The 15,229-nt window shown below is 32.3% G+C and overlaps 4 protein-coding genes across 4 annotated transcripts in view; all 4 read right to left on the reverse strand.

Annotated features, from left to right (window-relative positions):
• Positions 1–39: 39 nt before the first annotated feature.
• Positions 40–1,107, reverse strand: LOC131605493 (protein MAIN-LIKE 1-like). The gene is made up of 3 exons (XM_058877841.1): positions 1,090–1,107; positions 832–918; positions 40–642 (listed from the first exon to the last, which is right to left on the reverse strand). Exons 1-3 carry the CDS (start codon positions 1,105–1,107, stop codon positions 40–42), a joined length of 708 nt encoding a protein of 235 aa, XP_058733824.1.
• A 1,198-nt stretch (positions 1,108–2,305) lies between these two features.
• LOC131607414 (PI-PLC X domain-containing protein At5g67130-like) lies at positions 2,306–6,260 on the reverse strand. The gene is made up of 9 exons (XM_058879421.1): positions 6,084–6,260; positions 5,927–6,004; positions 5,725–5,847; positions 5,504–5,641; positions 3,974–4,072; positions 3,540–3,843; positions 3,211–3,440; positions 2,896–2,982; positions 2,306–2,819 (listed from the first exon to the last, which is right to left on the reverse strand). The coding sequence occupies exons 1-9, from the start codon at positions 6,204–6,206 to the stop codon at positions 2,658–2,660; spliced, it is 1,344 nt and encodes a 447-aa protein (XP_058735404.1). The 5' UTR covers positions 6,207–6,260; the 3' UTR covers positions 2,306–2,657.
• A 5,548-nt stretch (positions 6,261–11,808) lies between these two features.
• On the reverse strand, positions 11,809–14,573 carry LOC131602581 (PI-PLC X domain-containing protein At5g67130-like). Its single transcript, XM_058874731.1, has 6 exons — positions 13,564–14,573; positions 13,328–13,441; positions 13,115–13,252; positions 12,745–13,048; positions 12,429–12,652; positions 11,809–12,330 (listed from the first exon to the last, which is right to left on the reverse strand). Exons 1-6 carry the CDS (start codon positions 13,675–13,677, stop codon positions 12,265–12,267), a joined length of 960 nt encoding a protein of 319 aa, XP_058730714.1. The 5' UTR covers positions 13,678–14,573; the 3' UTR covers positions 11,809–12,264.
• A 43-nt stretch (positions 14,574–14,616) lies between these two features.
• The window catches only part of LOC131602580 (PI-PLC X domain-containing protein At5g67130-like), a 25,895-nt gene continuing 25,282 nt past the window's right edge, over positions 14,617–15,229 (reverse strand). Inside the window, exon 9 of the mRNA XM_058874730.1 lies at positions 14,617–14,677. The gene's annotated coding sequence lies outside the window, so the exon portion shown is untranslated. The remainder of the gene's footprint in view (positions 14,678–15,229) is intronic.

The raw sequence follows: 15,229 nt of genomic DNA on the forward strand, positions 1-15,229 counted from the left end.
AAATAGAGAATTTGATAAATACATTGTACAATTTCCAGATTACATCAGACCATTTATTGATGACATTGTTGATGTAAGAGATGATGGAAATTGTGGGTTTAGATATTTTGCCTCGACAAGAGTAAAAGTCTTGTCGGCAAGAATAGTACAACCTAATAGCAACATCATGTAGGCTCTCATAGCACCCGTAAAGTTATTTGCCGCTCTCTGTTGCTCAAAAATTTGCTTCAACCAATCCAATTTATAGTAAGGACCCCTAACAGTAGAAGCCTCCGCAGTGGCATCACTCAGTGAAACACCAAACAACTCAACAGCTAGATGGATAGCATCATAATCGGTGACAACAACATCGGGGTCAACCAGCTCGCCCCTAATCGGTACATGAAGAAGACATGAAACATCATCTAGCGTGATGGTCATCTCGCCGAACGACATATGAAATGACGATGTTTCAGGATGCCATCTCTCAACAAAAGCAGATAACAGATGTGTATCTATCCTGGCCAAACTAGTATGCTGCAAAGATGACAGACCAGATGCAACTATCCAATCATTCATCTGCCTTGGGAGCATTGGCGGAACCCATCCTATTAATTTGCTGCCATGTGCAGCAACCTTTAAGGTTGGCTTTGGTTGTCTCTCCTGAAAATAATTTGTAATATATGTTAATATATAAGTACATGTAATTTTAAAAAAAACATTTAAGAAAACATTTGCGTACCTCGCCCAACCATAAATGATAGACAACATGACTCTGATATCTAACCAATAAAGATGTATCAGTAGGTCCTCCAGGAAATGTCGGATGCTGCGAACCAACCTCAGGTGCACCTCCCTGCTGTCCCTCGCCATCAGCCTCTCAACGTTGTCTTCCTCTTTGACGCGTTCCGTCGATCGCACCTCCTCTTCTTCGAACCACTAAAAAAAAAGTTAACAATTAAAAAAAATATTTTAAAAAAAATATAATATCAAAAAATAAAAAAAAACGAAAAAAAAAAAATAGGAACCGGAAACCCCAAGGGGGGGTTATCCGGCTGAGGGAAACAAGAATCGGAAACCCCATCACTGGGTTATCCTGCTGGTAACTACATGAACCGGAAACCCCATCACTGGGTTATCCGGCTGGTAACGACATGAACTGGAAACCCCAACGCTGGGTTATCCGGCTGAGAAATTTTTTGGAAAAACTTACTTTTTGCTTGAACTGAGAACCGGAAATGCAGACCCTGGGTCATCCGGTTTTGGCTGAAATTTTTTTTCTTTTCCCTACAGCAACCGGAACGGTAAGAATGAGGGAAAAAGTTAAAAATTTTGTAATTTCTACTATTTATACAGGGGTAAATTTGTCCGGAATTTTTTTTTGTAGGGGTATTGGGATAAACGTAGGGGTATGGGGTATAATTTTCCCGGAAGAGTCAGATCTAAGCCCATTAGAATAAAAGATTAATCTCCTGATCCAATAGGATTTAATCTACCACCCGAAATTTTAAATCTCACACCCCAAAAATTTTATAATGTCAAAAATGTCGCTAATAAAAAAACAAAATGGTCGAATGAAAATTTCAGTAGTTCATTCAAAATTTCCAGAAAAATGCATTTTTAAATTTTGGTTAAAAAGTACAAGAGTTTTTATCGGAATTTTCGGTAAAAAATGCATACTTTCAGAATTGTAGGTTATTTTTCATGAGTTTTTATCAAAAATTTCCAGTAAAAACTCATGGAAATTTTGAAATTCTAGGTATTTTTTCAAAATTTTCCGATATAATTTGAAACTTCTGGTAAAAACTTATACTTTTTAAAATTTAATAATTTAGGCAAGAGCATAACGGTAAAAGAATGCAAAATGGGGAAGGGGATGGGGGGTGTCAGGTATAAATCAGGAGGTGGCAAGTTAATTCCTCTTGATCGAAGGTTAAAGAGAATAATTGTTAATGAAAAAAACTTAATTAAAACTGAAAATTAATCATCTGATCTAACATAAATGAATAAAGATTAAAATCAAGACTTAATTGCAACTTTAATCTCTTTATTTTTTTTTTTTATTTTGTTGAGTTTTAATCCCTCCATTTTAAAAATAAGGATTTTGATCCGTCTTCTAAGTTTTTTAGTTGGATAGCTTAGCTCAAAACACTCCCCTAAGCCTAAACATTCATAGTTGAGGCGTGACTTAAACATGCGGCAGCTGGTGGCCACGGTGTTACCGAACACATGCTTAAATAACATTATTCTTGTTTATTACTTACACAACCCATGATGTATATAAAAGTATGTTAAATATCCTAAATTTATGAGTGCACTCTTAACAAAATAAAATACCATATCACTCACCACATTAACAATTTCAGAATAGTATCAGGTTAATGAGACAGTTGAATTCACTCCTAACCAGACTATAAAATTACAAATACAATTTGCACCAAAGAAAAAAATAAATAAATTACAGCTTTCAAATCTCACTCCTACATTAAACAATAAAACAAAAAGCCACTACACAAAATCATCTATATTATTCTAAACAAGCAGTGTCTTATCGCATAATCAGTTTTACTATAACAAGGACCCAGATTCTCTGCAGTGGAAAAAGCGAGATAATTTAAGATCAAATGGTTGCGATGGAAAGCTGCGTGACTGAGTTACTACACCAAATCCAAATCCTTTCACAATGCCAAGAGCATGGCCAAAAGTGTAATGGCAAAAGACAACAATAAACTAGCTGGCTTGCAATTTAGAATGCTAAAGCTGGATTCCTGTGCTGCTTCACGGGCTGGAGCTAGTTCAGCCTCAGGCAACTGACATGATGCTCCGAATGTCATGTTAGCCTGCGCAGATCAAAACTGAAAATTCAGTATATGCTAGTAACAAATATAGAAGAGAATGAAAGTAATGGTTACAAACCTTGCAGGAGGCTATGTTTCCACATCCACATACTAGATGACCATTCGCTACATCAACTGCTTCTGGAGCTCCACCTCCATCACTCCTCTGAAACATCAATGTGATCAAAAAAAGTATATTATATCATCACAGATTCACAACTTGTGTAGTAAATCTTAAATTCTTGTGCTATAGTGCCGGTGTATCTCCTATTTGACAACACTTTGTACTAAATATAGTATATCGTTGAACATTAGTAATTTGTTCAAATTCTGTTATACTATATAGTGCCAGTATTGGAAAAATCAATTCAAAAGAAAACTAATAGTATAATACCTTGTAGAAATCAACAGCAATGAAATTAGCCCAACGTTTTCCGGCTGCTTGATAGCAAGTGTTAACCATGTTAAGCAAAGGAGCTGAATTGTCCTTGCAAGATTGAGTTTCATCTGGAAGATCTCGAAAGTAGTTCACTAGGACTAACGATCTAGATGTTGTGTTCATAGACGGTGATTCTGCGCGATTTGGACACGAACCGGCCTTCATTCCTCCATTTGAATTTCCATCTGCAAAAATTAAAATTGACCTCTTAAATCACATTTACAATCTTGTTACCAATACCATAGTTAACTTAAGTTTTAGGAACTTAGTAATTAATTACTTACATTGGTTTTCTACTAAATATCGCCATTCATAGGCTATCCCTTCGGAAGCTTCCTTAGCTGATTTTGAAGTGAAGACTACTAAACGTTGGTTCTTCTGGACCATATCATCTACTGTTGGCCAGTCTCCACCATTTTTTGGCATTCGAGATACGGGAAACCAGTACTTTCTCAGACCAGCAGCGTTAAAGACCTTTGTTAGGCCTTTTGGCGAAGTAACGTAATCTTCGATAATGATAGTAACAATCTCCGATGGATTTGCTTCGAGAAATGCTTGGATCTCTTTGAGAACATTGATGGCAGGTTGCTGCATTGTTCACAATTTGGATAACTATTAACTATTGAAGTAAAAGCATAATAACCAGAAGCTATAAGTTTTCAAGATTCTACTTTGTACTTAATTTGGAATAGCAAGAAATAAACAATTTGTTACTTACAAAAGCTGTATAGTTGAAACACTGGCCACCAAATGAGTGACACAGCCAAACATCATTCTCGAAGTCATACAAGTCGAGCATCAATCCTCGTACACCATTCTGAAAGAAAAAATGTGAAATGTAAGCTTAAGGTGTCAAAATCTGAAATCAATAATATCCTCAAGAAGTTGTAGTAGCTTAAACTTCTGTTAGCAATTGTAGTCAAGTTATGCAAGGAAGTTATTTTCAGCTTATTTCCATAAATTCTAAAAGACGGCTTATGAAAACAACTTGTAGTTTATATGAAAAAAAAATTGACTTCAATTTATCTTTTGTTATAAATAAAAATAGCTTATACATAATCACTTATATAATAAGCGTTTATGCTATAAGTGCTTAATAAAATGTTTATCCAAACAGGAAGAGTTACAAGTCTTCACTTCTATTATGTCCGTGTTTGAACTTTGACCCATTAACATCCTCAGGCTAGATTTGATAACTTCAAAACCATTTTTCAAAAACAGATTATACTATTTATTTAATAGGGCTGCTTCAACAAGTTCCAACATGTCATTAAAAAACTACAAACATTCTCAAACAAGAAAGTAGTACCATTTCATACCATGATACCAAGTCTCTAACTAATCCAACAAAAAATTAATAATTAATTAATCAATTGAACTATTCAACCATGTAAACAAATCCTAGTTGTTTTAATCAATTTAATATATAATCTCCCATAACCAAACATGCAGCACATTCATAAGACTAAACTATCATATTATATATAGTTAACTATTACTATTATTCTCCAACAACCCTACAACCACTTTGAGAACTTTTCAATTAGATAATTGAAAGTGGGGACATTATGTTCTGATGATGCAATATTCAGAAAGCACAAGCTTAGCTTTCTTTGTAAGTAGGCTCAGACGTAACAGATTGAGATACACAACAAATGATCATCTAACTAACATATATGCTTAAAGTTTCAATGAGGTTTCCTTTTCTTTTCACTTTCATTTTCTCACATTTAAAACTTTCCTAGAAACAACCAAACAACATAATTAATAATTGAATTTAAAGGAGATGCACTAAGATAAACCAAACTTGCATCCAATAAGAATCTACTACTCTGACATGTCAACTCACTTCTATAATTTTTGGAGCATCCAGAATTGATTCTTGATTCTCTCGAGTAAAATTGATTAGTCTTTTTTAGAATTGATTCTACTTAAAGCTATGATTTATAGCTTTTGAGTCTAAACGTGATTTTTATACTAAAATATTTACTGACCAGCTCATTTTTACAAAAAGGTTATCCAAACATTAATCACTTTTACCTTCAAATCAATTTTCTTGGCCGCATAACCAAACATATGCAACTACGACGACAAGTGACAACGTATATCCATTAAACTCTTAATAATTTTGGGATTTAATTCTCATCAATCACAATCATCATATTATCAAAAATATTTAACTTTAATCATAACAATTGCTTCTAAAATTGAAATCATAATTTTATCAAGAGATAGAAGAGAACATTACATTAAGCTGAGAGGTAATGGTATCTTGCTGATTGGTGGGAGCAAGAATCACAGACCCTGTTGCTGATTTCTGACCCAAAAGTGCAAATGAATTATGTGTTGTTAACCATGAATACCGATTAAATGGCAACCCTTTCACCTATATAAAAACAGATACTTTATAACGTTAGGCACCACAACAAAAGAAAACTTCAAAATCAACAACAAGAAAAAAGATGAAACCTTTGAAGTAGGGTTAACTGGTTGTGTACGAGTGCACCTTGGTCGCAAGTTTCCATTAGCCACACACGTTTCACAGTGTAAACCAGAATCACAGTTTTTATCTGCTAAGCATATTTGTCCCTCCTGTTGAAAAGGGTTCAGTTTAGCTCAAAGAACCAAAAAGGGTTACTGAAAATATCAAAAAATTCAGAAAAGAGTGTACCTTGAGAGCAAGTGAGGAATGGAGAAAGAGCAAAATGACAAAAAGGGTGGTTGTTTTTGTTGTTGTTGTTGTTGAGTTCTGCAAAAGAGGAAAAAACACAGGTAAAATAATTGAAATTCTATTTTAGGAGATAGAAAACAGAGAAATTGGATGCTACCTTCATCATTGGAGGAAGGGAGAGAAAGAGAGAGAGAGAAAATGTGGTGCTCTCCAATGGAAGGTAAAGTAGTAATGGAAAATGTGTCAGAGAAGATGAATGAGAAATTTGAATTTTGTGCATAATAAGTGTGAAAGGTTATGAGGAAGACGTGTAAGCATACGTGAAAACATTCAAGTTTTAAGGTGGACCGGGTTATATATTGACATAAGAAAAATGCAACAACAAGTTAAAATTGTTCCACATTTTGACATTTTCATTAAAGTTATGAAAAATCCAACATGGGTTCATATTTTTCTATATTTTGACATTTTTATCAAGATTGAGAAAAAAACAAATTATTGGAATGTTTTTTTAAGGAATAGAATTCTAATTTATAATTAGATTGATACTAGTAAATAACAAGCAAATAGTGTTAATAATCAATTATTTGGGTTATAAAAGTGATAATTGATTAATTCTAATGGACTAATCAATTATGTCATGTAAAAAAAACCTTTTATTTGATTAGAATGAGTATACAATTAATTAGCTAAGCACAAAAATATTTCCCGGTTGTTTTAATAAAACTAGAAAGACTTTTCGATCATTTGAAAGTGAGTGTGTGATTTGCCTTAGTATTTTCAATGGTTAATATTATACTTTTACAGACACAAATTACTCGACATGGGAAAGTCGAGCTTTCACACTTCCTCTTTTTCACAGCTCTGGAGATTCAAGATCCCATGCTTGATTCCACATTGATTCAGCATTTCATCTGTGACTTGAATTTTTCTATTTTATGATGCTTAATAACTCTTCTTGATATGCACCATCATCAGAGAGGTTGTTTGATTAGAAATCTTCAATAACTCCACTAAATGTCGCTTGATATTAGGTGTTGTCTTCTAGAGAGGGGCTCTGACAACTTAATCTTCAAGCACCACACCTTGATTGTTACATGAGATGACGACTTCACCTCACTGTGTTGTCATCATCAAAACTAGATAGAGTTGATAAACATTTCTGATGAAGACTTCAATTTAGAGTGTTGTTGTCAAAACAAAATATATCCAAAGATTGCTACAATAATTATACTTATGAGCATATAAATCCACAATCTGTATGGGCAAAGTGCTTTGAATGATATGTCTTAACAATGCAATGTCGCCTCTATGATCAAAAGAAGTTGTCTCAGCCATTCGATGTTGAGTTAGCCTCGTTGAAGGGGGCGTCATTTCTCTTGTATTGGCAAGCTTAGTAGATCATGATCAAGGTTGTTCGAAGATTGCATTACGTCCTTTGATTATCTGCCCCGTTCTTGGTAAGAACACAAGAACATGTGTGTAAGGGGGGAAGTGCCTTTAGAGTAGGTCGATCATCCTTCAAGGGCGGGCTTCCGCTACAACTCAAGCTTTTTGCTTTTTTATGATTTTGTTATATGTTGATTCATTGATCATACCCTAAGGGGAGTAGCTCGTGGACGCAAGGTTCTAGCATATATCCCATAAGGAGTCTCCCATAGGCACAATGAGAGCCCCTGGGGTTTTAGCATATCGTTACTATATGAGTTTTTAGTAAGCCCGAGAAGTATCTAAAGGGTTCCTACATTGTGCTCGCATACGAATCTTTAGTAAGCGCGAGGAGATCTTCATGGGTTCCTACATTGTGCATTAGTAGAAGTCTTTAGTAAGCGCAAGGAGAACCTGATGGATTCATGCATTATTATCTTATATGAGTCTTAGATAAGTGCTAGGAGACTCTAGTGGATTCTTGCATTGTGCTTCAATTAGAGTCTTAGATAAGCGTAAGAAGATCCCGAAGGGTTCCTAAATTGTGCTTAAGTTGGAATTTTAGATAAGCGCAAGGAAAGTCAGGTGGGTTCTTGGAATGTGCCTCGATTAGAATCTTAGATAAGCGAAAGGAGAGCTTGGTGAGTTCATGCATTGTGCTAGCATAAGAGTCTTATATAGGTGCAACTTTAGCCTTGTGGATTCTTGCATTGTTCTCTAGTTTTGAGTTTGGATAAGTGCAAAGAGAACCTAATGGGTTCTTGTATTATGCTCCAGTATGAGCTTTAAATAAGCATAATGAGAGTCATATAGATTCATGCATTGAGCTTAGATGAACGCGATGAAAGCCGTCTGAGTTATTATATCAAGATAAAAGCTAAAAGTTTAAAAATTACTTCAATTAATTTTTGGAAAAAAAAAGGAAATTATATGCAAAGTAAAAAGACTGCAACTTACAAATTATAAAAGAGATACCATACATAACTTTTTTATTAATGTAAGTCGAAAAGATACATCATTTTTTTATCTTATGATATTTATTCTATTATATGTCACCATTTACTATAATTTTATTTTTTTAGAATCTAGGCAACACAATAAAATTATGGATGAACAAAATAAATCAATTGGTATTACTATTTGGATTAGTGTGTGTAAATTGTTGGTCTAAAATTCCATCTTAATAACGACAACATATACTATGTATTCTTATCCACAAGTTGTTAATATTAGCAATCAACCATTTTAAATAATTAATTATTTGTCAATTATTATTTTTAAGTTATTGTTGTATTTATTTAATTTTATTCAACAATAAAAAACGCTTGGGTCATATGAACAAACAAACAAAGAAAAAGTTCAACATTTTATTTTTTGAAGCAACTTTTGTTGAAGCTTAAAAAGCTAACGCCTAATAAACATGACAATAATTGCTTTACGTACAAGTTATCAAACATGAAGATTGTAGATTGCTTTACTTCAAAGCTAGAAGCTAGAACTAGAAAAACCTTCACAAGCTTTACCGTTCAGAATTAATCAATGTCTGCTTAATTTATTTTTTAAAATTTTGACGGAAGATATAGTATTATTAGTCTTTGTGCGGACTAAGTAGTGCGCAGTTAAATTAAGCCACGAGTTAGAGAAAATTTTGGTTTGCTTTGCTTTAAGTTCAAGTCACGTAGGCAATTGCATGGACATATTCCACATAAAAAACTTGAGTTATATAGTTTCCGTTTAATCCTCATGATATGAAATGAGAGAATATTTTTTTATAATCAAAGCTTCATTGAAAAAAAGTACTAAGGATATTCTAACCCATTTATAAAAATTGAAAGAAAAAAAAATTTAGAAGAAAAGAGAAATTATAAACCAACTCTAACTTAACTCAAATAAAAGTTCGGCTTTTTGCAGAAGTCATAAAAATTACACTTGAAGTTTGAAATTTCTCCCAAAAAAGACCATTTCTAAGCCTCCATTTAAATATCACAATTCAAATTTAAAACATTACAACGACCCTCATTAAAGATAATATCATTTCTCATCCTTCATATGGCCCACGCCGCCGCCAACCAAATCAAACCTCTCTTCCTAATGTTCACTTTCTTCTTCCCACTCCCATGATTCCATTCGTTAAAGCTCTCCCAAACCAAATAAGAAGGGTTCAAAGACATACATGTCCAAATTTTCAACTCTGACCATTTAATCTTGGTAACTTTATAATTTAGAAAAACATGATTCAAAGATTCCATCACATCCGAACAAAATACACAATAACCCTCCTGGTGCGAAAAAGTAATTCCCCTTCTAGAAAGAAGATCACGCTTCTGTAATCTATTGAGCATACACCTCCACCCGAACGCTTTGATCCTATAAGAAACCACTGAATCCCAACCAAAATTAATAGCTTCTAAACACCCTGGTGCTAATTCAACTCTAGAATGCATCTGAGAAATAATCTCCAAGCCACTTCTGACTGAATACCCTCTCGCTGAATCAGAATTTCAGCAAGCCTTATCCGTCGGATTCCTCACTAAAATCGCTACTCCCAACTCTTTATATAGCTCCTGCAACAAAAAACTTTGTTCCAATCAAACCAGGACCTATCCCCAAATCGCCCACACCCAACTATCTCCCTCTCAGCCTCCCATTTATGCGACAGTAGCAGCTTTACTATTGCTAAACGAAAAAAGAACCGGTTTTGTGTTTTTGTGAAATCAAGAAAGTGGTGTGCTTCTATCTTGATGTTAGAAGATTGTAAGAGAAGTCGTGGTGTGAGACATGTACAAAGATCTAACAATAGTGAAAATCTTTCATGAAGTGTGAGAGATTAGATGTACCCTTGGTTGATAAGAGAAACTAGTATACATCTTTGTGTTATTTATTTTTTTGCATTTAAATTCAACAGTTTACTTCATAAATTCATCAACGTTTTTTGGAAAAATAAGAACATAAAAACCATCCCTTAAAAACTTTATAAATATGAAAAATCTAATTCACACCCCCTTTTAAATTGCACTCTCATACTTTTAATTAGGTACCTAATCATTATTAATTGTTTAGTAGGTACTTTAAGATCATATGCTAGTATTGTCAAGTCAAGATTAATTCTTTCAAATACAAGACCATATGATATAGTAGTTCTAAAAGTTTCATTGATTGAAAGAGGTTTTGAAGAAACATCAACATTGATTTCAACTTTGACTTCATATGTTAGTATTGTGAAGAATGTAAGTTATTTTATGTTTATTGTTTCATTTCTCTTATATTATTATACTATTTTGTATTTTACTCTTTTTTTCCTTGATAATGTCAAAAAGGGAGAGAAAAGAGATGGTTGTTGTTTTTGTTATTTTTCAGGATACCAGAGACAAAGGCATAAGTTCATAAGTTCATCAACATATTTTCATAAAAATAAGAACATAAGAACCATCTCTTAAAAACTCTTAAAATCTAAAAAATCTAATTCACCACCGTCTTATATTGTACTCTCATACATACATATGGTTGATGTAGATTGATGAGTTGACAATATCTTGATGATTGTTACTTTATAAATTGACAACAAAGATATATTACTTGATTTTTACGTCAAATTAGACAAAATTTTCTCTTTTTTAGCTCAATCGAGATAATATGACGTAAATAAAAAATAAAAAAATAATAAAATGCAGCGGTTGGAATTCAAAATAGGGGTTGATCAATACTTTTCTCCTCGCATGCCAGCTCAATCGAGATAATAGATCATAAAAAAATAAAAATAAAAATAAATAAAGTGAGATTCGAGCGTATCTCCTAAATATTTTTCTCCTTAATTGCCATCTCAACCGAGGTAAAGGATAATAAACAAAATTAAAATAAAATATTCTAAAATAAAATTGTTAGGATTCAAATGTGTGTCCCTTGAATATTTTTCTTCTCGATTATCAATGAGCATCGAAGAGGTGTCTTTGAATTGTTTTTTCTTGATTGACAACTTAATCGAGAGAATATATAATATTAATTTTAAAAATTTTAAAATGTGGCACGCCTATAATTTTCACTTCCATTGTTCTTTAGCTGAAGTGAAAGATTTATTATAGAACATAATATATTATTTGTAGTAGTGATTTATTATTAATTAAAGGAAAAATGTTAACGAGTACTCCAACGACACTGGTTACGAGTTTAAAATAAAAGTATGTTTTGTTAAATATAGTTGTATTCAATATATTAAAAATAGAAATAATTGACTTCTTTTAAGAAGAAAAAATGAATGTTTATTGAAAAAACGTATATTCAATGCATTGAAAATTGAATTGATTTATTTATTTAAAAAATATTTTTTATATGAAAATCTTAAAGAGTGCCCCATAACACTCGTTAGCATCACCCTTAATTAAATATAACTCTCTCTGTTTCGCCACCTGTATTATTGAGCAATCATCAAACTAATAAGCTCTAGTTTAAATAGATAAATTATTAAATGACTTTTTTTTTCTATTTATAGTTTAAAAGTTGTAATTTTTTTTAAACACACAATTTATCTCTAAAAATAATCACACTCCTACACTTTTTCACAGCACATCTAAATAAAACAACATAACCTATTTGAGTATTGATTGATACCCCCCCACAAACTGCTCAAAGCTAATCTTATATAGCACAAAAATTGCTTCCCTTAGAAATACATATAGTCATCATCATAGTTACTCAGCAATAGAATGGTTACCAGACAAAAAACAATACATTATACATGTATACATTTTGTCCAAAAAAAAGTATACATATTAATTAGATATGAAACGGAGGACAGAAACAAAAACTATCAACATACTTGTAGCACATATGTTCTTAAGCCTGTAAGCTCTACATCCCATGTAGCAGAAAAAATTGACATGAAAGTAGTTTCATACGTTGCACAAATGACTGATCTACGGCCCAAAAAAGTTTCGATTTGCAACATCTAATGCTTCCGGGGCTCCCCCGCCATCACCTCTCTGCAATACACAATCAATTCCATTCAACGAAATGTAGAACCTCATAGCAATAAATCATACAAATATACATTATATATCTGCATCAAAAAAACTTGTACCTTGTAAAAATCAACAGCAATATAGTTAGGCCATCGATTACCAGCAGCTCTATAGCATATATGCATCTTGCGAATCAATGGCGATGAGTTATCCCTACAAGCTTCATTAGAACTTAGAACATTTCTGTAATAGTTCATTAGGACTAATGACTTCGTTGCCGTGTTCATTGGAAATGATTCTGCTCTATTTAAACAATGACCTCTACTCATTCCGTCATTTCCATCTGCAATATTAAATTACTTGACAGTTACGATTGACTGACAGTGTAAAATTTCTTTAAACTACTATGTATATATATATATATATAAGACTCACATTTATTTTCTACAACATAGTTCCACTCATAGGCAATGTGTTCAGAAGCCTCTTTTGTTGCATTTGAAGTGAACACTATTAGTCTATGATTCATGGTTATCATTTTTTTCACTGTTAACCAGTCACTACCATTCTTTGGCATTTTATACAATGGAAACCAGAATTTCCTCAAACCGGCTTTACGAAACAACTTGTTAATACCATTTGGCGATGTTACATGATCCTTAATGAAAACGGTGACGATCTCAGTTCGGTGTTGTGTCAGGAACACATTGATCTCTTTCAGAACATGAATAGCAAGTTGCTGTAAAATCATAACTCAAAGTTAATTAGAAGATTTTCACTATGAATAGAAATATATGTGACATACATGCAGCTGATCTGTAATGGAGTCTTCCTGATTCGTGACAGACGAAATTTGAGAGTTTATACTCAAATTCGCTACACTCGAAGCAAAAGAGTTATGAGTTGTAAGCCATGAGTACTGATTAAATGGAAGCTCCATCACCTACAATTAATAACTTTATTGTATCAGCTATAGAACAAAAATTAAAATAAAGAAAGTATGGCAAGGATCAAGTACTTTTGAAATAGGACTAGCAGTTCGAACTCGTGTACACCGATTTTGCGAGTTGCATTCCAGACACTGGAGCCCCGTACCACAGTCGTTAACGTCGCTCAAGCATGTTTCTCCAATCTGTTGATTATATATAGTTATGTTAATCAGTACTGGCTACACTAGTTAGTTACATTAGAAGGTTGAAGATGAAGTGAATGAAGAACCTGAACAAGTACATAGCAACCAAATACAAGACTCACGCTGATCAAAGTCGCGATGAGAAGATAATTCTGCAGAAAAATTCCACAAGAGTGAAATTTATGCAATGGTAGAACATTAAGAATGCAAAATGTGTTAAGTACACATACCTCCATTAACTACTTAAATTTAATTAAATTCTGTTAAAAAAATTGTAACACCGAGTTATGTCTATGATTGATAACATCTAGGGTCTCACCACTCTACTATATTTTACCAGCACTATTTTACATAACTTCTGCATAAATTAATTGAAGATGGAATTTTAGATTTTGTCTTTTTGATGCCCTATTCCGACTATTCCATGACATTTGTCTTATAAGCAATTCCAAAGGTTTATGCATCTTAGAAGCATAAGAACGTTTGATCTTATTGTAAGTTTGTTATGATAGCTCAGTTGGATTATTAAAATAAATAAATAAACATATGGGTATGTTTTTGTATATTCTAAAAATTAAAACTAGTTGCAACTTGCAAGTAACAATGAGGATGCCATAATGGTGACTCAAAGAACATAGAAGGAAGAATAATCAGGAAAAAAGAAGACGTTGTTCACTTATTAGAATTTATATGATATAGAATGTGGTGTGCAGATTTTGTTACCAATTGTAACAAACTATTGTTACTAGTAACTAGTAACAAACCATATTGTCATCAGAAATTTTGTAGGTAACAAAAAAAAAAGTATTAAGATTAATGATAGTTTTATAAATAACACTTCCATTATCCAATCATCAAAACACTTTTTACAAGGATGGTAAAGGTATATATATATACTATATACACGATCCAAACACTACTAGAAAATAAATATTTCGTAAAAGTTTCTCATTACGACCATTTATTTCATTGAATTTTTCCGTTCAGGGACCAAAAATGAATGTTTTTTATGATTAGTAAAAAAAAATCATTTACTGTTGTATATGATATCAAATGATGAAATAAAAAAAAAATCATTTACTGTTTTATAATTATTTTCATAATTTATTTATTGTTTTATAATTCATTTAATGTTTTATAATTCATTTACTATTTTATAATTATTTTCATACCTTTGTGAAGAGGATAACAAATAATTTCACTTAATTTTTGTTGAAATCAAAATAATTGTTTAACCTGCACAAAGAAATATATATTGTTAAAGAAGTGAACATATAGAGATACAATTTTGAATTTGAAATAAGAAAAGAGTGGAAACAAATATAATAATAATTAAATGGTCGGAGTGTGTTGAAGACATTATCTGACAAAAAGTTAATGCATCACAGTAAAAATGCATCACGTGATGAAACGATTGGTGTTTATCAAAAACATAAAAGGAAGAATAAATATATAAAATAACCTAAAAGGAAGAATAAAGAAGTAATGCTAGAAGCTTAGGTAGTCCACATGGATAGCCTCAATGGTTAGTATTGGTTAAAAGGATAAATTAGGAATTTCAAGAACATCTATCTTTCTTATATAATAGATAACTCTCAGTTTTGCCACCTTTTATTGAGCAATCATCAAAATAATAAGCTCTAGTTTAAATAGATCAATTATTAAATGACTTTTTTTTCATTTATAGTTTAAAAGTTGTAATCTTTTTTAAACACACAATTTATCTACAAGTTGTGCTAAAAATAATCACACTCCTACACTTTTTCACAGCACATCTAAATAAAACAA

The sequence above is a fragment of the Vicia villosa genome, linkage group LG5 (genome assembly GCF_029867415.1).
Source record: "Vicia villosa cultivar HV-30 ecotype Madison, WI linkage group LG5, Vvil1.0, whole genome shotgun sequence".
NCBI lineage: Eukaryota > Viridiplantae > Streptophyta > Magnoliopsida > Fabales > Fabaceae > Vicia > Vicia villosa.

What these genes read in the sequence shown, in the direction of transcription:
- LOC131605493 (XM_058877841.1), bottom strand. An exon ending in TGGCGAGGGACAGCAGGGAG is followed by an intron (nt 643 to 831) that starts GTGCACCTGAGG and finishes AATTATTTTCAG; the next exon opens with GAGAGACAACCAAAGCCAAC.
- LOC131607414 (XM_058879421.1), bottom strand. Translation starts at nt 6,206, where the DNA reads ATGCACAAAATTCAAATTTCTCATTCATCTTCTCTGACACATTTTCCA. An exon ending in CCCTTCCTCCAATGATGAAG is followed by an intron (nt 6,005 to 6,083) that starts GTAGCATCCAAT and finishes CCTCTTTTGCAG; the next exon opens with AACTCAACAACAACAACAAC. An exon ending in ATATTTAGTAGAAAACCAAT is followed by an intron (nt 3,441 to 3,539) that starts GTAAGTAATTAA and finishes TAATTTTTGCAG; the next exon opens with ATGGAAATTCAAATGGAGGA.
- LOC131602581 (XM_058874731.1), bottom strand. Translation starts at nt 13,677, where the DNA reads ATGGAGGTATGTGTACTTAACACATTTTGCATTCTTAATGTTCTACCA. An exon ending in CTATGTTGTAGAAAATAAAT is followed by an intron (nt 12,653 to 12,744) that starts GTGAGTCTTATA and finishes TTAATATTGCAG; the next exon opens with ATGGAAATGACGGAATGAGT. An exon ending in TTGCTGTTGATTTTTACAAG is followed by an intron (nt 12,331 to 12,428) that starts GTACAAGTTTTT and finishes TGTGTATTGCAG; the next exon opens with AGAGGTGATGGCGGGGGAGC.